The following is a 25,610-nucleotide window of genomic DNA, read 5'->3' as shown; positions in this document are numbered from 1 at the left end:
CCCGCGGCTTGCGCCCGGCTCCAAAACCCCGCAGGCGCCGTGCTCGGGCTCGGGACCCCGGGCGGCCTCAGCGGAGCCCGGCGAGAGGCAGCCCCTCGGCTTGGACCCGACAGGTACCGGGGCTCCCAGCCAGGGCGCGGGGCGGGCATCCTCAGCGCCCTCTTCCCGGCTTTGCGGGGAAACTTGCGTCTCCTCGCTGCAGCCCAAAGGGCGCCCTGCGCCTCGCCGGGCCCTCACCACCCGGGGGTCCGCAGCGCAGGCTGCTGGCGCGCTGGGAATCTGGGCAGAGCCTGGCGCAGCCTGCGGCTCTGGGTCGGCCAGGCCGATAGCGGTTCGAGCGAGCGGCTGGTGTCACCGCTGCGGAGTCTGCAGGGAGCTGTTGGGGACTTGATCTTAAGACGTACTGTGACTGAGCTCTGTCCCTCTGCTCCAGCAAAGGTGAGGAACCACTTCCAAGTTTCAGGGGGCTTCGAGGAAGCTGGCAGCACGCTCCGATTTGGGCGCGTGTCGCTTGAGTTTGGGGACTCTGCGCAGCTGCCACCGCGGTGCCCCACGCGCGTTCACCCGAGGCCTGCCACCTGAGGACTTCGAGTCCTGCAGCTCTTCCCGGGGGCTGGACGTAGCAGGGTTTCTCACAGTGCCCGAACTTCCTGGGCATCCGGGCAGCACGCGGCCGCCCGAAAGTTCCTGGGGACTTGGGCCCTGCCGGGTGTGTGTCCGGCCCGGAGAGTTGGTCCCCGAAGCCGGCCAGCCACTTCTGTCCTGGTAACTGTCCCCATCGCTGAGGAATGGCGCTTCGGCACCTCTCCTTCGCTCCCCTCTAGGTGTCGCTTCCGCCGTGGTTTCGGAAGAGTGAAACAGCGCCAGTAGCGTTCTTCCCTTTCCTTAGTAAATTTGATGCTAGTGTGCGCACCAGGAATTGTACTAGATGGAGATCTGAGACGCCAACGTTCTCACGTTCTCCGGGCCAAACATAAACAGAATTTCAATAGGAGGTGGCAAGGTAATAATAGAATGTACACCAGAAATCCCCAAGATTCTGGGGATGGGGGTGAGATGAGGGATCCGGAAGAAATTAGGACTTTTCTAGAAAGTTCCAAGTTACCTTCCTACCATCTGCCTTTAGGGATGCCAGAGATGATTTTTAACACAGTCTTCTTGATCCCGGAGTGGACAGTTTCTGCGCTGGCCTGAGCTGGGCAGTGACCAGGGATGATTCCCCTGGGAAGCAAATGGCGAGCTGAGGCAGCAGCTCAAATCCAACGCTCAGGGGCTGCTCTGCGACTCACCCCAGTCCTAGGAGCAGCTGCAGCATCCCCAGCCCGCATCTGCGCCCCCAGTGGAATGTTAACTTTCCTCCTCCCGCCCTCAGGACAGATACACATTGCTCTCTCTCCCAAGACTCCCACTGAGCCAAAGGTCGTGCAAGAAAATAGTCCACTTGCTGTAATGTGTTAAAATTTCTCATTTAATTTGTCCCATTGGCTTTTTTTTCCTCTTAGAGTTTTATTGTCATCCTCAATTTTGTGAAGTCCGGGAAGGCTCGCACATACCCCCACCCGCAACCCCAGAAGGGCTGGTTTGTTGTGCTGGACATTGGGAGAATTTTTATCTCTCTGGCTGTGTTCTTCTCCTACCAAGAACTGTAAGACTTCCTCACAAGTGACCTCGTGCTGTGGTCTTTTGTTTGATTTAGCACAGTCCAGAGACTGACATTTGATAGTCAGGACTTCAGAAAATCTACCGAATTCCTTGTCTTTCTTGGCATATTTTTTTCTGTACACTCAGCTTTCTTATATTGCTTCCGTGTGGTCAATCATGTGCTTTCTAACTCAATGAAATTTCAAAAGCATATCTTTCCTTACATTCTGTGCCTCTTAAAGTATCACACAAGGCATGGAATGTCAAACAAAATAAAATTACCTCAGAAAAATGTGGTACTGAAGACTTATATTCTGAAGGCTGGGAGGATAAGGGATTTTGTAAGCATAGGTATGTGTGTTAAACTCTGCGGTAAATAAGAATGTCCGTAGAGCATGTATTGTACCTAGAAGGATATGTTTCTCTAACATATCAATTGCTGGAAAACGCAGAGTGGATAGTTAACAGCAAATGCAGTTCAACTTCATTGTGGCTTGCTGCAAGAGGAACCTAATATATTTTCGTGACTGTTTCCCCCAGGTTGGTATTTTAGGGACTCTCTTGGGAAATCTGGACCACCTTCTTTTCCCCTAAAACACTCATAAATTAAAGTTAGGGCCCTGATCCTTTCTGGAGAAATTGCTATCTAGTCCTCTGGTTTTGGGCTGAGGTTGTTGGGTGGGGCCCTTCTTCCCTGTCCACTTTGACACTGCATGGGTCTGCAGAAGAGGCCCCCTGGGCTTTGGCGCTTTCCACTGATTTCTCATTGCCAGCATGCCATGTAGACAGTGCAGGTTGCCGGAGCGGACAGTTTCTCACTTAGGAAGGTTAGGGATGCAGATGCCTTGGGGTCACCGGAGCACAATCTTACTGTCCTCTGAAGATGCTGGGGGCTTCTGTCAGCTCTATCATCTTTGTAACTTCTAGCCCTTTGACTGCCAAAAAAAGCTACTACTTTGTGGCTAATCCAAATCCGGTAATATCACTGTGTCCTGGAAGAGAAGAGGGGAGAGAGAGAGAAATGGAGAGGGAGAGTGAGAGGGAGGGGGAGGGGGAGGGGGGGGGAAGGGGGAGGGAGAGGGAAGAGGGAGAGGGAGGGGGAGAGGGAGAGAGAGAAATGAGCAAAAATGTGTCCAAAGCTCTGAGAGCCAGAATCCCCACTCCTCCCAAAAGAGCTGATTCTGACATAGAAAAGAGATGTCCTAAATATGCCTGCGCTTCTCCCTGGCCTCTGGCCCTGTTTAATAAAGATAGCTTACATGCTGGTGTGTGTTTTGTGGATGTGGCAGATTTGGGAATCTTCATGGTAATACCTCTGTTTCCCTAACAGTTTGCATTTTTATGTCACGCTGTTTCAACTTTCTTCAAAAAGCCAAAGTTGAAATTTGGAATGTTACATTACAGGTCTTTGTAGCACCTCTGCAATTTTAAATGTAAAAAGGAATAACATTGATTCAGCTTATTTTATAGCACCAGAAACTCCTGTGGTTTTCACAGGGAGAGAGTAGATGTTAGACAGAGACGACAGACTTATGCTCTGTACGCCCAGGTAGTGGGTGCTAGGGTTTTAGTCTAGGTCTGGCCACGGACTTGGCTTCAAACCTTAGGTAACTTCCTCACACTTACGGCCTCAGGGATCCTTTGCATGCAGTAGCCAGACTGATTCCCCTGGCCTCGGGGGAGTATTGAGGCTTTTGTGGGAAACTGCAGAGGAAATGGTGAAGTACCTGGCTTCAGAGGATGTCTTAACTATTAAATAATTGTACTTCCTGAGTTGTTTGGAAGAAAAGGTAGTCCCAACTCTATGGGGAATCCTGAGTAGGTTTGTAGTAAGTGCTTAGACTTAAGGCAGGGTTGAATGAATCTTATAAACCTAACTCAATCTCAGAAAGAGCCTCAGGTTGAAAGAGTGGTGAATGTAAGGATGGCGCATACCTAGTTCTCTGATGAGGACATTGGTCTGTTTTCCTCCTCTGAAGGCCAGTGGGGCTGTTTGAATTTGAGGAGTGAAAGCTAATTCCCCAGAGTGATTTGTGCTCCCTGAAAAATCACAGAAAATTCCAGGCAGTGATTTGTGCTCCCTGAAAAATCACAGAAAATTCCAGGCAGCAAGAGGGACCCTCTATGAGTGGAGGGTCCCTCTTGCTGCCTGGAATTTTCTGTGATTTTTCATGACTTTTTAAATCCATATTGTTTTCCTTGACCCATAAATAGAGTAGCAAAGTGGGTGGCAGAGGCGAGTGAGCTGAGGAGTCTTGTGGGTGGGGTGCAGGAGAGTGACGGTGTAGCACCTTCCTGGGGCTCTGCATCTTTGACTTTGGTTGGAGCGTCACAACTAGAGGAGGTCATCTCTTCCGAGGACAGCAGAGACTTGGGGCTCAGGGCCTCCGGTCTGGCTCTGTATGTATTTTCCCCGTACAGACGACTGTTTAGTGAGATAAACTATTGCTAAGAGTTGAGAGGCAGCATGAGTTGGGAGTCAAGAGCGTAGATAATGGTCCACCTGCCTGGCTTAGCATCTCAGCTCAGCCACTTATTTGCTCCTGGCCTTGGCGGGGCTCATAACCTCTCTGTGATCCTGTCTCCTTTATCACCTGATGAAGGCGTGCTCATTGCCTTCCTCCCGGAGTAGGAAAATGAGGATTATGAGTTAGTGAAGCTGTTAGAAACAGTGTCTGACACTTAGTAATTGTTTTGTATTAGCCAAATAGATAGTGTCTATTTGGTTATTAGACAGGTCATCAAAATTGATTTAGACCAATATTAATTCTTTTTTATGAACTGAGCTGTCATAAAACTTGAGTTGTAAATTTTTAGGCTGTTGTTGCTATAGATGTAATGAATTGTCAATCACTATAAGTATAAAAGGACTTCTAAGTCACTGTGTAAATGAAATCAGACCTACCTACTGGTGCTCAAAGGGTGCTCAATTTTACAAAGAAGCTGATTAGGACTATTTCATTAGTTAGCCTGATTCACAAATTTCCCTATCTTCAAACAATTTGGGGCAGGGAGAGCATGCTGAGGTTGAACCCAGGGCCATCACACTGAGCTACATCCCAGTCCTTTTTAAGTTGTTTTTTTTTCAATTTTGGGACACAGTCTCCCTAGGTTGCCCTGGTTGGGCTTGAACTAGTGTTCCTCCTGCCTCAGTCTCCCGTAGTGCTGGCATTAAGGCTGTGCACCACTAGCCTGGCTCAAATAACTTTAATGAAAAACATGTAAGACCAGTGGCAACTCCAGGAAGGAGAGGGCTGAGCTTAGACAACTCAGAAACCAACTGGGTAACGCCAGCATGCCGCTTGGGAGGTACCTCTTAGGTGGAGTGATTGGGTCCTTGCCAAAATTAACAATTGAGATGAAGGAGTCTTATTTTGATGCCATCTGTGAATAATAAAACACAAGACATAATTGGCCTTAGATTACTACTCAGATTGAAAACAAAGTACTAGGTTTGTGACTTGTATTTTTTGCAACTCCAGGAATTGATGTCTGTACATTTACAAAGATGAATTTTGACTATCCTACTATTTTTAGCTTATTTGGGCTAGGAGGCATGAGAAAGGAAGAACACAGACTTTAATATGTGTGCTTATCCCATGAGCAATATTTGGTTCTAGATAAGTAGAGAAAAAATTCACATAGCTGAAGGAGCCAATGTCTTTCTAGTTCAGTCTTGAATTACTGTGGCTGACTCTTAAAAATTGCAAAAACCCATTAGCTGCTTTCTGCAATCTCTGGAATGTAGCTCTGTGTTCAGGAGAGAATAATGCATGGGGAGGAGGGAATTGTCCTCTTTATTTTTAGAAAAAACAGTGGCAATATGGGAAAGATGGTTTTGTTTTCTTTCAGTCCTGGACATGATTTTTTTTTAACTCCTAGTCCCTGTAAGAACTCACCCACACTAGCAAGAGCATTGGTTCTGGGCGACGGAGTTGCGTGGCTAATGTCAGTGCTGCAGGCCTCACCCGCTGGCAGCTGAAGCTGCCCTGTTCCATTCTACTCTGCCATCTTAGGGGTGCAGGGCAAACGCTGAGACAGTGACCTTCCGATTATATTTACTGGCCACCTGCACCACTTCCCCTCGTAGCTCAGCTTTGCTGACAGATGTGAACGCTGAAGAAATAGATGTAGGAGCAGGAGCCTCTAGATTCTTTTTAAAACAAAGAGACACCTTCTCTTAAAAGATGGCCATTCCTTCTAACCTTGCCTTTTCAAAAGCTCACGTTATATGTCCACAAATTCTGCTCTGACTTCTCCTCCCTGTTGGCATTTGTGTCTCAAGCTGGAGACAAAGAGAGTGTGAAGAGGCAGCTCTGTTTGGGTGTGGAATGCAGCCAAAGGAAACCCAGAATGTGGCAGGAATGACCGGATAACAGTCTCTACCTCTTGCCGAGAGTGGGCTTCTGAGATGCTGCTGACTATGGATGTGAGCAGGCGTGCACTCCTCAAGCTGTAAGGTCCCTCAAGTACCTAGTTGTTTCTCATTTGCACAGCTGTTCTGGGCCAGCCCAGGGCCAGGTGACACCGGTTGCTGGCCTCCAAGGAGCTCGGTGTGTTTTCATATCCCCAGCCAGGATCAGGATACAACGTGGACCACATGTAATTAAGCACTAAATTGTGTGGTGCAGCAGAAATCAATAACCCCTAAAGTTTCCTAGAGTAAGAATTGTTTGTACTGCATGATGAGTTCTGTGTGGCTCTATCTCATAGACAAAGACACAGTTATAGCTGGAATATGTTCACAGTGAAAGTCTTTTATTTAAAAATTACACCTAGGGCTGGGACGTAGCTTAGTGGTAGAATGCTTGCGTTGCATGAAGAGGGCCCTGGGTTTGACCTCCAGCAAAAGTAGAATAGTCTGTATCCTTGTGGTAAACATTTGAACATTTGCTCTAGTCAGCCTTAGTTTTTTCTCCATATAATGTTTTGATTACTATAAATTGCCCATTTCTTTTTTTCTGGGAACTTGGACAATAATGTTATCAAGTGAGTCTAAAGAAACACCTTTAAGTTATTGGGATTCCACAATTGTTGGCTGCTTGGATTCTGGGACAAAAATCACTGGCTTTGAAAATAAAACATTAGACTTTATGATGTTGTTTTTAAGCTCACCATCTTTAAACTAGAGATCAAGCCACAAACCAGTTGTCACAGATTTAGCATAATTCTCAGCATTTCTTGACCACTTATAGTATGCACAGCCCAAAATGATTATCTTAGGGAATCATGGTCACCTCATAAAGGTGACCCAGCCGACCTACACTGGTTTATTCTTGTAGCTGCAGTGTCAGGTGGTAATTCAAGTGGGACTATGTATACCTCTACATTGCGAGAGTTCTTGCTCTGTGCCTGGCACCAACTCCTTAGGGCTCTCAGCAACCCTGTGAGGTACCTCATATTGCATCCTTTAAGGGATGAATGAACTAAGGCTCCTAAGTCATATAACTTCTCCCAGATATGACTGTGGGGTTGGTGTTGGGTTTTAAACTTGGATTAACCCGATTCTGAATACAGGTATTAACTCATTGTACCGGGCAATGCACTTTGCAATGCTGAGTGCTGAGCTTTTGTCATTTTCTCAACAGACTCCCCAAAATGAAACCTGGAGGCTTTTGGCTGCATCTCGCACTGCTCGGGGTCTCCCTGCCTGCTGCACTGGGATGGATGGACCCAGGAACCAGGAGAGGCCTGAACGCCAGTGGGGGGGAGTCACAGGCAGAGGTATGGTCAAATAACTGCTGACATGACCTTTCACAGTGATTGCTTTTCGACGGTACAGTATCTGATTTCCCTTCCACTTTTAGTTCAGATCAATTAGACCACCATGTGAATTAAGATTGCACTTCTTTTGTGGAGGGGGACAAAGGGAGGCAATATGTATTGCTACGGACAGGGGATTTATATGGTGATGTGAGTAACGGCTCCAGAATCGCTCAAATGCTGCAAATGCATTCCCAAAGCAAGCTTTCGTGACACTTCATCTGCCACATAGACCCTCAAAAGCATGGCCCTTCTGTATATTTAATAAAACAAAGAAAATACAGATGGACTAATGGTATGCACCCAGCCAAATAATGAAATATTTTAATTATGAAATATGTTTTAAAGGAAATGGATGACTTTTTGGGTATATAGATAAAAAGAACCAGGCTGAGAAAAGAACCGGCAAGTGAGGGCCCTAAGGGAGAACACTTTAATGAACAGATAAGAATGATGAATGGCTTGCTAGGTATATATAAACGCTTCTAAAGTACTTAAAAAATTTGCTCTCAAATGCCTCCCCCAAGGGTCTGGATGTCCTGCTAATTACTTAGTGAACCCTGGTCCTAAGTACGGAAGATGAGGCTTCGTAAAGTATACCCCACCCCTGCTCATGGTACTGGGCTCCAAGAATTTGAAGTTCATCTGGAATGCAGATTTTTTTTTCTTTTTTTTTTTTTTTGCAGAAAATGCTTTGCGTATGCTAAACCTTAAGAAATGACTACACCTTTTCATTCAAACCACCTGGGATTTTTCTCTAAGCCATGATGCATGCTAATTCTTATCAGGGGCTTTTCAGGCACACTCCAGGCAGGCCCATCTCATTTTTTCTGTACCTGTGTCCCATCCTTTGGGATGAGAAATAAAAATTACCTCCAAAAGTCAACATTCCCGGAGAGTGAATAATGATATATAGTGTATAGTAGGATTAATGCATTATTTGATCAAAAGACATGAGATCTCTTCCATTACTACTTAATTGTCGTGCAATCCCAAGCCCGCAAGCCTTAGTCTTTGGGGAGCCTCAGAAGTAATTTAATGCACACTTTTCTTGCTGAAGTTGGTGTGGTGTGCTTTTGTGGCCAGATGACTAAATGGTAACACTACCTCTCCGTCTAAATCCACGAAGGACACACTTAATGCTCCTGTAAGAGTCTGGTGGCAGACGTGCTGGTGAGAACAGCATTTCCCATGTGGGAAGGGCTTCATCATTCCGCTTCTCCCCACACAAAGGCAAGATGATCACTTACCTGCTACCTATGGACTGCTGACTGTTTAACAGCAAAGCAAACAGGCAGACCGCCAGGTATGCTCAGTCTTCTTGCACTTGGGGCTTGTTGGCCCACATCTTTTATCATTTATTTCAATTAAGATTCAAGCCAATTAAGGGAAGATTTTCCTGGAGGTAAATTGAAGGTGAGTTAATATTACCTGGGGCACTCTTCTCTGAGCTGTTAACACCGGAATACCTTGTGTACCCCTGAGAACTTGCAGACGCTCCTCACTGTGAGGAGGGAAAGCTTTTCAGTTTGGGGTTGCTTCGTCTCTCCCAGCTCTTGTCTCCCAAGTTCAGGAATGTAGCTGCTTTGGGAAGGGGGAGAGATGACTCTGCACTGTCCCAAATGCAGGAACAACCGTTCTACCGATCGTACTTTTTGGCTATAGCTTTTGTTGTTGCAGTGTTTCGACTTCTCCTCTTTGAGCCTGCTTAGATCCATGATTAATGAGATGATGACCCTGGGTGCGGGCATAGTGCACAGCGTGACCTCGGTGAGTGTTTGCCTGCAGAGAGCAGAACATTTATTTTCATGGACTTGGTCACACTCCATGCAGACCCCCTCCCCGTGCCCTTGCTCACTAGGATCCTCCTGCCTGGTCTGCGGTCTTTCTCTCCACATTTCGGCATGTTCCCTGCTTTTTTTCCCAGGGTACACTCTGGTTGTTCCCTTTTTTCTAGAATCTTCTTTGACACCTCCTCATCCCTTTTTCTGAGCTCTTGGTCCTTCTACCTTTTCTTTCTTTTAATTTTAGCATATGGATGAAGCCTGTCTTATTCATCTTACTCTTCCTTGTGGTGTCTTCTAATTTCATGGGCAAAATAGAAGCTCGCTGTGTTTTTAAGATGATCAGTACTTACTACCACACTCAGTCAGGAAGTCACCCCAGTGCTTTTAAGGGTCAGGCTAGACCATCAGACCCTGAGTGGGTGGCGCACTTCCTTGCCTAGCCAGGCCTTTTCTGCTTGGGATATGACTGGTCTCCCCTAAGAACTGCTAGCTGGTCGCAGGCCAGGCACACCTGCCTCTGTTCAATACCCAACACAATACTTGTGTGAAATGATTTCTGGATAGTTTCATCTTTGAATTCCAGCTATTAACATATCCATATTTCACTGTCCAAGCCGTATTAAAGTCTTTCGGTAGTTTCCTCAGGCCGTTTTATTTTCTGCAAGAATCAAAACCAGCACACTTTCCTGAGATGCTAAATAAGTCAAAAACTTTCCTGAGGAGCTCAGCAGCAAAACTCTTCTCTATGTGCTTTCTTCCTGATAGTGGTACTTCTCAAAATATTCATTATAGTTTTCAAAGTCCTTGGAAAGCATTAATAAGATATGATTTGTCTTTAAAGTTATTATACCAATTACTTGAATGTCCTGAGGGTAAATAAGGATTAAATGACCAGTGGGCATGTGTTTGCATATTTTAAAAATAATTATAGTGAGTGTGGATTTTATCAAATTATTGTTTTATGTACAAAGGGATGGCGTTAGGATAGCTCCGAGAAGTTTATCATTTTATAGCTGTAGATAAAAAGAAACTTAGCTGGGTGGAGTGGCTCTTTAATAAGAGTTGAGGAACAGAACGTGGCCTGGAATGCTAATACAGTTCTGGGGGTGCAGTCAGCTAAGGTTCTGGAATAGCATTTTAATTTCCTCCTTTTCCTTTTATTCTGGCCAAGATACATAAACTACATGCTGAGCATCCGTAACCTGTGACCTGCCAGCTGTCCAACACGTTGATGCCACAAGTGGAAAGTTGGCCTCGTGGGATGGGTTGCAATTAAAACTGAGGTGCACTGAAAATACTGTCTAAAATTGCCCATGTCGCTGTGCGAGAGAAATAAGTTTTGTGTTCAGACTTGGGTCCTAGCCCCCAAATATTCCACATGAATGCAAATATTTCAAATCAACAGTAACAACAAAACAAATCAGAAACACTTTTTGGTCCCAAGCACCTCAGATAAAAATACTCAACCCGCAGTAGAGTCAGTATTGGGAGAGTTTTCTATCTCAGAGAGTCAAGGGACCGGGGAAATGTGAGCAGTGATGTGGGGTGGTCCCTACAGGGCCAACCTGTTCTTGAGGTGGTCATGTGTGGGAGCCCCCCGTGGGCACTGAGTGCTGCAGTGGCATGGGGCGGCACCCTTCCCGACCTGGTGCACCCTTCCTGCTTTTGCTTCATTTTTTCTGAGAAGCTCTTGCCATGGTTGTGTTGGCAGGGGCTGCATGGCTGTAAATATAAATGCTGACGCTGCTTCCTTAAATTGTTTGTCTCATGTGCCTCAGGGCTTGCAGACCAGAAAGCTTGGAGGTAGCCACTGCGTGTTTCCAATATTTGCAAACTCAAGCAAAGTCTTTGAGGAAAACACAAGCGAGGGTGGCATCAGTTGACTCCAGTGCGATTCTCCTTCTCTCTGGCCCCAGGAGCATCTGAGCAAGTGACAGCTTGACTGCTTTGCACACAGGTGGGCCCTGGATGTGCCACCCTTATCCTTGCCAGGTGGCTTTGAATGCTTGCCTTGGTGGGGCATTCAGGAGTACTTGGACTGTTAGATTGGGTGTTAATCTTTTCAAAAATATTTTGTCATTTTTCCATCTTACTGACTTCAGGGCAACACTCCCCGCCTTTGCTAGTGGAGTTCTTCCTGGGATTCCTGGGTGGTCACTGGTCATCTGTGAGGTCGAGGCCACTCTCTTGGTGTCTCTACTCCCCCTGGTGCCGCATCCCCATCTGTGGACATGAAGAAAAGAAACTCCTTCCTCCCTGAGAACATACGGAGGTCCAGGCTGGGTGCTCGGCATGTTCTTAGGCTTTACTTGCAGCCCAGATCTGGCGTATCTCCCGTGTGCGTCTCTGCCATATCACCTGTCCTAAGCTCTCAGTGTCCTAAGCTCTCCAGTACTGGACTTGCTTTCAAAGACGCTGAGACTCTGGGTGGTCTCTCAGCACAAGAGGTGGTGGCCGTGGGTTACCTACTGCACCTGTTGCAGGAGGAGCCTCGCTTCCACTGCAGGTGTAGTGCTCTGGGGGACAAGGGGTCCTCAGCATTTACTCATGGTACTTTGCTAACTGTTCTATGTCAGGATCTATTAGTCAGTTTTCTGTCACTGTGACAAAATAGCAGAAAGAAATCAACTTGAAGGTGAAAAGATTTATTTTGGTTAAAGGTTTTAGAGGCTCCAGTCCAGAATCACTTGACTCCTTCAGCTGGGGACCCAAGCCTTCCACCTGTGAGTTTTGGGAGTGGGAGAGGTCATTTAAAATCCAAACTCTAACCCAGAGCATGTGTTATAAAACTTTCCAGAGCATGAGAAACTAAAACTTTCTCAGATAAAATGAGGAGGGTACAACTTCCCACCTGCAGGTATATGAGTGCAGTGACTGCATACGTCATTTTCCAGGCCAAGGATGGCAGCAGATCCGCCCAAGTGTGTCCCCACTTGCAGAGTTAGTGCCGCTGTGTCCTGCCTCGGGGCCTCCCAAGTTTCTGTGTGCTTGCTGGCGTCTGGCTCTTGTTATGGTGTGAGTCCGACGCAGTTCTGAAAGGCTATTGCTTTTCTCACAAGCTCTGGGTGGTGCTGGGCAGAACAGCTCTAGAGGAGTCCCTTGGGCACGCATTCAAGGAGCAGAACCCAGCTGGGTTGATCCTGGCCCCGGAGAGCATTGGCGAACATGGTGATGCTGATTGTAGTAAGGAAAGAGAGAGAAATGGGCAGGTTGTAGCCATGCTGGGAAGTGGCCTGACGAGCCTGGGTTGAAGGGAGGAAGGGCGTCCAGGGAAAGGTAAATCTGAGGGGCCTGGGTTCCAGAGTCGTTTTCACCTGTCTTTAAGCAGGCAGGTCCTCTTGGATCTCTGAAGCCAGAGCTCCTCACTGGCTGGTCTGTTGGTGATTTCAGTCCTGAGGGGGCCATTTCTAAATGAATGCTAAGGATTGCCTCCCTCCAGGCCCTGCAGTGGACCGGTTATTTGGGAACCACTACAACTGGTCCATGCCGTGTTTGTGGGTGTTTCAAAAAATTTTTTGTCCTTAGACAGGGGAAGTCACAGTCTGTGTTCTTTGTGTTTGTTATTTCTTCTCTGTCTTTGCTCCTAGCGAGCTCTTGTGCTCTGTACCAGTTAGCAGATGGCACACCCCTTGGTATTTTCAGATCATAGTTTTAATTGGACTTGAAAAGTTCTGTGACCCAGGAAAATGAGCACTTAGGAGTTCACCGAAAACCATTATTTTTCTTCCTCTTAATTTAGCATTGACTCATCTATTTATGTTTCCGCTGCTAAATAATCTGTGCTGCTCTAGGAAGCTTCCCACCCTTGTAATTGGGACATCAGGCCATGCGTTGTAAATGGGGCTGTGATTTCCATTTTTCGGGGAGCTGGCAGCATCGGATCCACCAAGCCTCAATCATCTGCTTGATTTATCCTCCAGGACTGTGGGTTATTGCTCTTGCTTCCCATTTAGAGAGAAGTGAATATCACATTCAGTGTCCGTGGGACTCTTAACAGGCCCCACACGAGTGGGCTCTGCCTTCCAAGCCAGAGCCATTGTCCTTCTGCCTGTCACTCTGGTCTCTGCTTTGAGGCTCCTAGGCCTTGTCTCATCCCCAGCCACCAGCTTCAGAAATGGTGGGTGGGGGAGGGTGTGAGTCCTGTGTTCTGAGCAGTGTCGACACAGGGAAGGGCAGAAGGAGCTGATGCATTGGTGTTGAGTGGAGGAGCCTCAGGTGGCTGAGAAGCCAGCTGTCTACCCAGCCTCACTTCCCTGGCAGGGGCTAGGAGTGTCTCAGCCTGAGGCCTTCCCTGGAGTCAGGAGGGCATGGAGTGCCAGGATCCCAGTCTGTTCCCCACTGGTGAAAGGCAGCCTTCTTTCAGGTCTAGTGGGCAGGAGAAGGGTCGCATGCTGCTGGGGACTGAAGCGAGTCCTGGAGTGTGGTGGCCTGTGGGCCCAGGTCTTCTTCCTTCAACCAGTAGGTGTGTTTCGGCCTGGCTCTGCCTGGGAAGGGAGACCTGGGAGCCTGGGGCTAGGTAGGAGGATTCTCTCCTGACCTAGAGCGGTTCTGTGAGACAGTGGTCGAATTATTTGGTGCTGTGACTAGAGATGGAGCCCTTGGCTTTCCTTCTTCCTGTGTGTCCTGAGAGAGCCTTGTGTCCCAGTAGAGATGGACAACTGGTGGCCAGCATCTTCCCACGGAGTGGAGTCCTTTCCAGGGAACCAGTGAGGTCACTGTTGAGGCAGCCAGGTGGCTGCCAGAGCCAGTCCCGCTGGTCTTCGTGGCACTGTGAGGGAAGGGTCCTGTTTCCGAAAGGTCAGGCACCACCACAGCTGCCCACCCATCAGCCTCAGCGCGGGCCTGGGCCTCTGGAGCACAGGCTGCCTTTCTGACCCTGCGCCTCTCCTGCTCTGCTCAGTCCTCTGCCTCAGAGGCTTGCTGGGCTGCTGGTGGGCCACCCCTGTCCAGGGGCCTGATGCCAGCAGCTCTCCAGGCTCTGAGAAGTGGCTGCCACCCCTTTCTCTTCCTAATCCAGCCTTGTTAGCTCTCGCCCTGTGGCTTCCGTGTTCCTGGTTTCTCCTCTGGGACATTCGTTGTGGTTGTTAAACCCCTAGCTGTTCTTTCCTCCTAGGACCTAGTCTCATTATGAGCTATCTGTGCTGCTGCTCCAGGCGTCCTCAGTGCTGCCTTTGCCTCCAGGGTGCCTTCAGGTCACAGGCCTTGTGCCTCACATCTGCTTCTGTCCCTGCCAGCTGTGTGGCTGAGGGCCACTTACCCTCGCTGACCTCAGAATAGCCCTGAATACAGTGCAGGCAATAAAAGCCCCATTTTCAGAGTTGCAGGAAGGACTAATTAAGATGGTTTATGTGCGGTGCCTGGTGGAGAGTTGTGCTCAGAATGTGGCAATCATCTCAGAACCCCCTAAGTGCACCCCCCCTGAGGCTGGGGCTCTGTGGCCGGCACTGTTGGGTGGGGAGGACCTCTTCCTGCTGGAGTGTGAGTAGCCTGGGGTCTGGTCTGTCAGAAGAAACTGTACCCAGCGGGATGTTCACATACTTGTCTAGTAAGTGCATACACCAGCCATCCGTTATTATTTATTTGGGCATCATACAGGGCTCAGCCAAGGCGTCTTGGGCTTTTAAGACTCCTTACAGAGGGAATCCAGAGAAGATTCCTCAACTGCCCTCAGGCTTTTACTTGTGGTAGAATCCCCACCACACTTTCAAGTCTTCCCAGCATCTTACGGAACCAGCAGAAGAGAGAGCGAGCCCTATGGGCTGTGCATGGGCGTGCTCGGCACCCCAGCTCAGTCACTGTTTTCTAGAGTGGTCTCTGGGGCCCTCCTGGCTTTGGTTGTCCCTTCTGCGGAAAGGCCTGCATCCCCATGGCTGGAAACTAGACTTTCACCAAGAACATCAATCCAGAGAATGAAATGTCACTTCAAACAAGAGCTGAGTGCTGTGTGTTTGCGTTTAGAGTTTTCAGGGCCAGTAGAAAAAGTATGTGACCCCTGGGAAGATGCTGGCCACCAGCTGTCCCTACAGACAGAGGAAGGGCTGAGGGTGATGAGAACAGAACTTCTCTTTTGAAATGTCTTTTAATAGGTCTAAGAGTCCTGGTGGCTTTTCCTGATGCTCACCTTAAAACAATTAGATTAAAACTCCTGTGAACCCTACTGTCATGTAAAGCTGGCTTCTTTAAAGAAAACAGAACTATTTTTTTGTATTTAGTCCCTTTCTAGCCTTGCATTTCAAGCATGCATGAAAATCTCTGTGGAAAAACATCAGTTTCTGTGGTTCTTCTGCAGCCATCTCTCGAGCGTCCATTACTGGCAGATAGACTTTCACATGAGATGATAGCAGTTTGGGAGTGACCTGAGGGTGAATGCTCTGACTGGAGTGCCTCTAAAATGTGCCCCATGGTTCCGCCTTCTCCTCCTCTCCCCTCTCCATTTGGGTTGTCACATACACTGCTGGTCTCACATTGGCATGTGGCTATGAAGGGTGAGCCACTCTGCTTTGCCCTCAGGTGTTTGTGGCTGGTGGCACAGGTTAGGATTATGTCTTTGTGTCCCAGAGGTTAGGATTATGTCTTTGTGTCCCAGAGCACAACTTCTAGTTTGACGTCTCATACACACCTGGCTAGATGAGTCTCGGAGCCCTGAGCTACTCTGGCCAAGTGGGGACACCTCATGACTTTAATCTTAGTAATCAGCAAATCTTCTTTGAACATCCAACTATGAGCTCCACCCTGTCCTAAACTTAGCCAAGAGGTTAAAGGGAAGTGGGATTTATGATTCTATCCTGGGAGCTTGGGGGCCACTGGCATGTGAGAAGTGGGGTGGTGCTGGTGGGGAGGAGAACTTGGCTGTTGCAGAGTGGATTCTGAGTTAGTTGGAGGAATTAAGCAACTATGTTACTGATCTTCTCTCACGTAGAAAAGATAGAGTGACTAAATTAAGTGCTCAACTTTAGCCTAAAGAAAATTAGGTCTATTTCTTGAGTAATAAAGGAGGAAGGAGCTCCTGCTTCCCTCATCCCCACCCCTGCGCCCGTGCAGCGTGTGGACACTCACACTCCAGACAGACCCTCCTCAAGGCACTGGTGGCTGAGACAGACCTAGTGTCATGGGTTTGTGCTGGCCGTGGCTCACTGTTCTGCCGTCCTCCGAGGGTGGCTGGGGGAGCTGGCATCCTTGAGTGTCACCTGCATAAGATGGACACAACGCTGCAAGCACAGCCCTGTGAGGATCCCAGTCCCTTCCATTGCCCCCCTCCAATTGGTCTTCTAGGGCACGCACCCTCTCCAGGCCTCTCCCCTAAGGTGTTCCTGCCAGATATAGTTGCTTCCTTCTGGTTGGCTTCATGATTTCCAAGTCCCCTTGGGGACTGGGCTGGTGGCGGGGAGGGCATGGCTGCTAATTCCTGCTGTTTCATCATGCTTAGGATATCACAGTATGTATCATTACACCCCAGTGTCCCAGGCTGTCTTTCCAGAGGTCACATCCCTTGCTGTAGAATCCCGTTGTGAGCCAGGTGTCTATCCTGGTCCACTTGGTTGTAGCCAGTGGTTCAGTAATTCTTAGGAATGAAAGTACTTCGAAGGCTATCCTGACTAGAACAGAATTATGTAGGATTCATTATACACTCTACATGGAAATATATAGAGAAATTAACTCCTGATGCTCTCAAGTGACTGTGAGCTACATTCTGCAGGAAGTTCATGTCCATGGGCTGATAGCTTACCCTGAGGTGATGAAAAAGGAGAAAGAACAATCCTAGAACTTTAAGAAATCACCTCTGTACTTGTGCCTGGTGAACCACTGAGACAGGACTTAGTGTATTTAGTTGAAGAATGGGCCAAACCATAGGGGAATGAGAGTGTGGTACAGAGGCCCTGGGTGTGGGTTGGATTACAGAGGACACACTTGGACGTGGGGGGCCTTGAGCTTGTTGTCTAGGTGATCCATCATGGATCCCTTGGTGGCCAGAAGTAGAATCACCTATGTATTGCTTGGCTTTAAAATGTCCCCCCAGAATCTCCCGTGTCCAGAGGTGAGACTTTTGGACAGTGACTGGATCTGAGCTCTAGCTTCAAGTCAGCTGAACCCACTGAGCAGATCATAATTTGGTAGCATTACTAGAAGTGACTGAAGTAGAATGTAGCCCTGGGTGGAGGCAGTGGATCAGGGGGCCGTGACCGTGTGGACTATCTCTTGGCCCCTTTTCCTGTTCCTTCTGCTTGTTTCCCTTTCCGCTTCCTGCCTGCCATGAGGTGAGCAGTATTCCTCCACCAGGCCCTTCATCACGATGTTTCTGCCTTGCCACCGGTCAAAAGCAATGGGGCCACCCAACCATGGGGGAAACATTACCCGTTGGAGCCAAAATAAACCTCTCCTCCTTTCAGTTATTTTCCTCATAGTGACAAAAAGCTAACACAACCTTCCAAGATGCTGGTGTAGAAAGGAGGGCTATCACGAATAGCCAGATATTCCCCTGAAACTAACCTTGGGGTGCCAGGGGCTGGGAGGTGAGAGGTGCGGATGTCTGATTTCTCACCCACTCCTTCTGAGCTGCGTCCTCTCCCTCCACCATTTCTGTCTCTCTCAAGACTCAACTTTCTGCACAAGCGCAGTACAGACCCTGCTGCCCAGGCTAGTTCACGCAGATCAGCCTGTGGCCTTGGCACTGCCACCACTTGAATCTCCGGCTTGGAGTCCTGAACTCTCTCACCAGAGGTCTGGTCTGTGCGTGCAGACTCTCAAGGCTGAGAACCTCATTAGTTGAGGAAGAGCCTGGTTCAGCTGCCTGTGGCCGAGGCCAGGTCCTGACGTGTGAGTGCACTCTGGGGCTCCACGAGGAAGTGTGAGCACAGGGAAGAGCTGCTCTGGCCAAGGGCACAGGAGGTCACTCTGAGGGCAGGGCAGGACTGCTGTGATGCGGAGGAGCCAGTCTCGCGCCTCCCAGAAAGCTTTTGAAGAAGCACGAGCTGAGCTGGGCCCTGCAGCATATGCCTGTAATCCTGACACTCTGGGGAGGCTGAGGCAAGAGGATGATGTGTTGAAGCCCAGCCTCAGCAACTTAGCAATTTAGTGAGAAAAAATTAAAAAGGGCTAGGACTGTAATTCAGTGTGAAGGCCCTGAGCTCAATCCCTAGTGCTGGAAAAAAGAAACTAAAATCAGTTCTATGCCTTGTGCTGGGGACACAGTCCTCGGGTGTGCCCACAATTGCCCAAGATGGTGCGTCTTCAGGGAACAAAGCTTCATGTGTCTCTGCACCAAGCGGGAGCCCCTTCGGCAGAGGTGTGAGCGACCAAGGCGGGCTGGCTCCCAAACTGGCAGGTGTGGGCAGGTGTTCCTGCCACTGAGCAGTGACACAGCGCGCTCTCTGCACTTTCCTTCCTTCTGTCCTCACAACCATCCTTTTGTTTTTGTTTTTATTATACTGGGGTTTGAACCCAGGGCCTTGCAATTGCTAGGCGAGTGCTGTACCATTGAGCTACATGCCAGTTCTGTATTTATCTCCATCCATCTATCCATCCATCCACCCACCCACCCATCCATCCATCCATGCATGTATGCAGGTCTCACTAAGTTGCTCAGGCTGCCCTCGAACTTGTGACCCTCTTGCTTGAGCCTCTCAGGTAGCTGGGATTACGGATGTGTGCCACTGTGTTGACTCCCACAGCTATTTTATAGGCACTACACTTACTGTCATCCTCAGGATGAAGTTCACGGAGTTTGCTACCCAAGGCGCAGAGAGCATGGGGGGGAAAGTTGTCAGTCTTCCCTGAGATTCTTGGATGGGCCAGGTACTAAATAAATATCAACTCACACGATGCTGACCACTGGTGCCTTTCTTCTGACTCTGTTATAAAAGAAAATTGAAAAGAGCCTTACAGTGCCTTAAAGGCTTTTTAATTAAATATAACTCATTTAATTTAAATTACTTTAAGTTTCATTTTTTAATATAAGTGTTATAGGGGCACAGTGGAAGTGGCTTCTAATCAAAGCATGGTGGGGGTCATCTCCCAAGCAGATGCGTAGGGGAGCCCACGCCAATGATTTATTCAGACAACATCAAAATCACCAAGTCCACAGGATGTGTAGGGAGGGCTGTGGGAGGAGGAGGGACTCAGGGCTTCCTCTGAGAGCTGGGATGCCTACAAGAGAGGGTGTGGGGAGCCTTTGCGTGGGCAAATGCTCAGCCCACAGGGACTGCGAGGCTGGCACTCACTACTGTGTCTCCGGCCACTGCTGGTTCTTTCGTTTCAGTACCAGGGTTGGGCCCTGGACATTTGTGCCAAGCTACATCGCCAGCCCTTTGTTTGCTGATTGATTGACTGAGACAGGGTCTCACTAACTTATCCGGGCTGGCCTCCAATTTGCACTCTTCCAGCCTCAGCCTCCCAGAGTGCTGGGATTATGGATTTGCACCACCACACTGGGCTTTACTACTGATTCTGAACGCTGGTGCCAGTAGCTGTTAAGGGAGGAGGTGACGTGAGAGAAAAATGCTTGTGTGGTGGGCAGAAGGAGGGACAGAGGGTCCTGAGCAGACGAATGTCACTCTCAGATGGGGTCAGTGTCTGCCCCCCAGAAAGCCCCCAGAGGACCTCCTGCCTGCCTTAGCTGGAGCAGCACCCCCAGCTCTTTCCTGTCCCTGTTTTATTTTGCCCGGCACCTCTCGCCATGGATGTTTGTACATCTTGTTGCTTGTTTGTTGTCTGTCTCTCCACCCGGGAGCAGGAGCTCCGCGGGGACTGGGGCTGTGGTGGTCTTGGCGCTGCTGGACCCAGGACAGGTTATGTGCTCCGGATGAATGAATACAAAATCAGCGGAGGGGATGCGCTCATGCACTGCTCTGGAGACCTCTGAGGCCCTGCTGAGAACCGTGCTGAGGGGCCGGGTCTCCTGAGCAAAGAAGGTGGAGGGACTGAGGGGAAGATGGATGCCAATGTGGCTGCGAGCCTGAGGAAGTGAAGGAGAGGTGGAGGAGATGCCCCGGAGGCCAGAGAGACACTGGCTGAGCTGGAGGATCTCCGGGGAGGTGACGTGTCGCTGGGCAAGATGACGGTGTCTGTGTGTCTGCACATGTTCTGGGGAGCAGGGAGTTTTTGTCCTGTCCTTACTTAGGCTTCTGAGACTGGGTGTTTTCAGCTTACTCCCATCAGAGGCCTCTCCCGCCTTTCGCAGCTTGCTCACCTTCTCACAGGTCTCCCCCAGGCCCTCCATCCCTCCATCCCGGCGGGACTGTGCTGTTGTGTATCTATACAGCAGAGCATCCGTGTTGGTGACCCCCTCGCTCCCTGTGCACAAACGAGGATGGGTAATAGACTTGCCAAGAGAATTGTGCTGAAGGGCAGCCTCTCTTTCTGCTTTGTCTTCTAATTTTCCAGGCTCAGGTTATTCTAAACTTCATCTTGGGCTTGCAGCTAGTAGAAAGAAGGAAGAGCGGCGCATTATAATATCGTGTTAAGTCGGTTAATGTTAAGTTATGCAGTCTCCTGCATGGTAGCTGGAGAGGATCATGAGTAATTAATGCATCGACTCTGCCCTTTCCTCTCCAGGGACATGTGTTCTTGCTCTCCTCTCTCCTCCCCCAGGCACCTACAAGGCAGCCTGATTTTCTTAGGGAGCATGGACTGCTGGGACGAAGGCAGTACAGGAGAGATGCTTGCTTGATGAACAGGACAGCGAGGGGACAGGAAACTTCTCCGCATGGGGAATGCCTAGAGGGACTCACTTAGCTACCAAAGGAAGAGCACAGACAGGTTCAGCGACAGTGTCTCCCAAGAGCCTCGTGCAAAACCTACCTTGACATCCTGTGTTCTTAACAGGAGATCTTTAAATAATCTGCCTTCCCCCTGGCATTAAGGTGTGTTTAGGGCCCCGGGCCTTGTGCTGCGGGAGGTGTGGACCACTGGGGAAGGAGAAGAGATGCTTTTGCTCAGGGTATGATCATGGCTTTCATGATAAGAGTTCTGGACAGGCTGGCCAGTGTTGTGTCAAGCCCTGCCCACGGTGGTAACGACGGATGAGAACAGAGGAATAAAGCAGTGCCTTGGGCTGCCGAGTCAGAGCTTTGGGCTGCAAGTGTTATGGTGGTCCTGGGTCTGCCGACTGCTTCTGCTGAGGGAGAGCTGTGGCTTACTTTGCAAACCAAAAAGATCACTAGTTTTTCATTTACTGGGTTGTCAGAGAGACACGACTGTGAAGTGCCCCCCTCTTGCTTCCTCGTCTTAGCATGTCTGTGTGCCGGTGTTGATGTTTAACAAGGTGGATTGATCAACTGGTTATTGACATTGATTCCATCAAATGCAATTTAGTGTTTGCCCATCGCTTTGGTGGATTCGCTGCAGAAGACTGCCTTGAATTCAGAGCTGACTTTTCTTTAGCTGTAAACAAACAATTCGTAGCATAGAACTTTATATGATATCTAGAACTTTTAATCACTAAATCCTTATATTTTCTTATTTACTTTCTTTTAAGACAGAGTCTCACTATATAGCTCAGGCTAGCCTTACACTTAAGATCTTCTTGCCTCAGCCTCTGAGCGCTGGGATTACAGGTATGTACCACTGTATACTATGTATACATAGTATACCAAAGTATACTATGTATACTTTTATTACCATCCCAATCATCTTATTCCTGAAGGCCTAGAAAGTATCCCCAAACTGGTTGCCTATTCTGATGTCTGGAAGCCAGTACCGATACCATCTCAGTGTAGAGTGCAGCGTCTTTTTCCTTCATTAATCACTCTCTGCTGTAAATCAGAAAGTCTTAGAAAAAATCTGTGGACTTTGCCCTTGTCTCTTAGCCATCTTCAGGTCATCCTGGCTGGGCTGTCCGCCTGCCCGTTTGACAGATGCCAGTTGAGCGGGAGACGTCCGGGCTTACTTCCTCAGGGCTATGCTGATGGAGCGTAAGTAACAAAAATCCAGGAGCCTTGGACTGTTTCATAGTCTCCTTGGTGGACATAATAAAATCAGTGTTCCCAGATGTGCACACATGGATACTGTTGATGAGCATATCATGGTGATTTTTAAAATAGGAAAGTAGCAAAGAGATTGCTTTGCTCTTTTCTTTTCTTTTTTTCCTTTTTTTTTTTTTTTGGTGTGTGGTGCTGGGAATCAAATCCAGGGACTTGTGCATGTAAAGCGAGAGCTGTACCACTGAGCTACATTCCTAGCCCCGACTTCCTATTTTTTTAAAGTTATTTAGACATCCAGATGTGACTTTTGTTTTTGGTCTTGCTAAACCTCCGTTTAAACGTTTGGCTTAGTTATTTAGATTTCTCAGTCCAGTGTGAACTGCGGTTCCCCCCATGCATCCGTTCACGGTTCGACAGCAAACAGAAGGCACACAAAACGTGCTCACTGTGCCACCTGGATTTCAGTCCCAAAATGATGGAGAATCTCACTTGCTTTGCCTGTGCAGGCCTGCCTGGCCCTCCCTCACCTGATTGGGCTGGTTGGAAGGTGGCAGGGCCTCAGCTATCTAAGCATCTTGAGGTTTCCTAGTGTTGGCTTCACCTCTCCCACCCTGACTGACCTTTTCTTCTCTTTTTTCTTTTCTTTTCTTTTCTCTCTTCTTTTCTTTCTTCTCTTCCTTCCTTCCTCCCTCCTTCCCTCCCTTCCTTCCTTCCTTCCTCCCTCCCTCCCTCCCTCCCTTCCTTCCTTCCTTCCTCCCTCCCTCCCTCCCTTCCTTCCTTCCTTCCTTCCTTCCTTCCTTCCTTCCTTCCTTCCTTCCTTCATACTTCCTGAGACAGAGCCTCGCTGTATAGCCCAGGCTGGCCTTGCACTTGTGGCAATCCTCTTGCCTCAGCCTCCTGAATGCTACAATTACAGGCATGTACCTCCACACCTGGCCTGACTGACCTTTAAGGCGGAAAGCCAGTGGACCAGGACCACACACATTGCTCCTTGAGCCAAGTACTCCCAGGGGTTCTGTCACTGTTCTCTGTGAGGCAGGAGGTGGAGTCTGACCCCTCAGTTAAATATCATTTCTCAGGAGCCAGTCCCTCCTTGCTGTCTTTTTTCTTTTCCATTTTTATTTTTCTTAGTACGTGTTTGCGGCACATAATGACTATGTTCTTCACATAGCACACCTTAATTGTTTCTCACCCCCTCTACTCCCCCTCCCTCTGTCTCTTGGTTCCCTTCCCATTTGTGAAAGATCTGTTCTCTATTATCTGTCTTTTATTTTGCTCTTTATTTATACTTTGAGTTTCTCATATGAGGGAAGCCATGCAATATTTAAGCGTGTGTGTCTGATTCATTTCACCTACCATTATGGTCTCAAGATGCACCCATTTTCCTACAAATGATAAAACTAAAAGCAGAAATTCCATTCGACCCAGCCATTCCCCTTCTAGGATCTCCCTGAAAGTGTTGGCATTTTTCCTGAGCACTTGCTGAAAGCTTGTTATGACTAGAGGAATCAGGGGTGTCCAGCTTGTCTGCCCAAAAGGTGTGGCTGTCCAGCTAGCTCTGAGTTCAGGGCTAATCCCCCGAGCATCTCCATCATCTGGGTGTGAAGACTCAGACATGAAGTGCTGGGGCGTCTCAGAGTCCAGCGATCCTCCTGCCTCTGCTTCAGCCACATCCTGCGGTGAAGGTGCAGAATGCTTGGTGTGTGCTCAGTGAGTGGGCGGCCGTAATGGATATGTGCCACACAAGGCATTGCTTTATTTAGCTGTATTCTGTCAGCTCAAGTGAAGATTTTAATTGCAGAATGGTGTCTTGCTAGCAGAAATGAAAGTTGTTAGAGTGATGTTTTAAAAATTCAGATGAATAAATGGAAAAATTGTAGGGGAGCTTGTTAGAGAAGCATTACTTTTAAGAGCATCTCAGGTAAGAAAAGCTTTGAAGTTGAATGTCAGAATTTCAATGGCAGTGAGGCCTGGCTGGTCGCAAGACTTGCCTGTCCTCGCTTCTCAGTGTCCTAAGTAGAACCTGTGGGTTCTCCTTCATAAGCATCTGCAGGGAGCTGTGTCGGAGGACCCCCGAAGCTGGGATCTGCCTCCCTGCTGCTACTGCTGGGGGCCGGGTTGTCTGTGCAGCGTACACCGGCTGGAAGCTGGCACAGGGACCTCCGCACCATGGCCTGTCCACAGCAGGCCAGGGTTTGCTTCATCTGCATAGACCTGGTTCACTGGGCCCCACTCTGCTCGCCATTTCATTCTTTTCTCTTCTTAGTGTGGGTGCCTTTGACTCCCCACTTTTCTAACCCATGTAGCCAGCATTTTCCCAGAAGTCACTACATCTTATGCTACTTAGCATAACAGACAGACCCTCTTCCCAGCAGGGATGGCAGGAAGCATGAGTGAGGAGGTGAGGCTGTGGCCCAGAGAGGGCTCCACTCCCTGTCCCCAAAATGATCGCAGGAAGGCTCCAGTCTGGCATTTGAACATCTTCATTCAGAGTCTTTCAGAAGCCCTCAAACTTTTTTTCTTTTGGTAGTTGAGAATCTGTAGTAGATTTTTGGATTATGAAAAATATTACTCAGCGTTCATATTACATTGTTTTAAAATTAAAGATTATGCCGTTCAGCTGCACAGTAAAATCCAGCTTTATGGAATGGTAATTTTTTACTGAAGTTCTTCTACATTATAGTGGGAGATAATGGATTCAGGAAGGGTACAGTGAGGAATAAAGCTGTTGTATTGTATTGGTTAAGTGACATTTAAAATGATTTGGCTGTCAGATTCGTGGAAAGGTTATGAACAGTAAATGAAAAATCTAAAATTAATTCCCTACTTCAGGAAAGTGTGATTTATACCATAATAAAATTAGATTTTTAGTTAAAGAAATTTAGTCATTAAGTAATGCCCGTGTGCTAACTCTCATTTATAACCATCTGGTTTGAAGCTTTTGCAGAAAATAATTTCTTCTTTAGGCAATGCATCCAGGGCCTTGGTGTCATTTATGTCGATAAATTTGTTCTGTACACTTCTGCTACAGCTTTTAGGGTGTTGCTTTTTCCAGTGCTAGGAAAACAGATTCTTGCTGTGCTTCCATAATTGAGGAAGCCGTTGAACTTACTTACCTCCTCACAATGGTCTTATTTCTCTTCCTTAGTTATTTTCACTAATGGTGACAGTGACAGGCATCTGAGGACTGTCTGTGGTCTGTCTCACACACCACACCGAGCATGGTATAGATTTCTTTTTATTTCATTTAATCATCACAGCTAATCTCAGGAATATTCGGCTTCTGCCTGTATTTCACAGATGCATAAACTGAGGCTTAGGAAGGTTAAACAGCTTAGCACAGTGGCAGAGACTTAACTGGTGGGGACAAGCCTGGGTGCATCTGATTTCAGAGCTCCCGCTCCTAATTCCTGTGTTCTCTCTCGTGAATATTTATTTATTTATTTATTTATTGGTTTTTCTCCGGTACCGGGAACCGAACTCACGACCTTGCACTTGCCAG

General features: G+C 48.2%; 1 protein-coding gene across 2 annotated transcripts in view; it reads left to right on the top strand.

The window, feature by feature from the left end:
* The first annotated feature begins 7,232 nt into the window (after nt 1–7,232).
* Fstl4 (follistatin-like 4) overlaps nt 7,233–25,610 on the top strand; it is a 376,776-nt gene continuing 358,398 nt past the window's right edge. For both annotated transcript variants that reach the window (XM_013508431.1, XM_005376123.2), the window contains exon 1: nt 7,233–7,365. In XM_013508431.1, the coding sequence (XP_013363885.1) occupies nt 7,240–7,365 (126 nt within the window). In that variant the 5' untranslated portion in view covers nt 7,233–7,239. The remainder of the gene's footprint in view (nt 7,366–25,610) is intronic.

Source organism: Chinchilla lanigera, unplaced genomic scaffold, assembly GCF_000276665.1.
Source record: "Chinchilla lanigera isolate Chin_1 unplaced genomic scaffold, ChiLan1.0 scaffold00007, whole genome shotgun sequence".
NCBI lineage: Eukaryota > Metazoa > Chordata > Mammalia > Rodentia > Chinchillidae > Chinchilla > Chinchilla lanigera.
The sequence above is the reverse complement of the archived record's forward strand: the minus strand, read 5'-3'. Positions and strand labels throughout refer to the sequence as shown.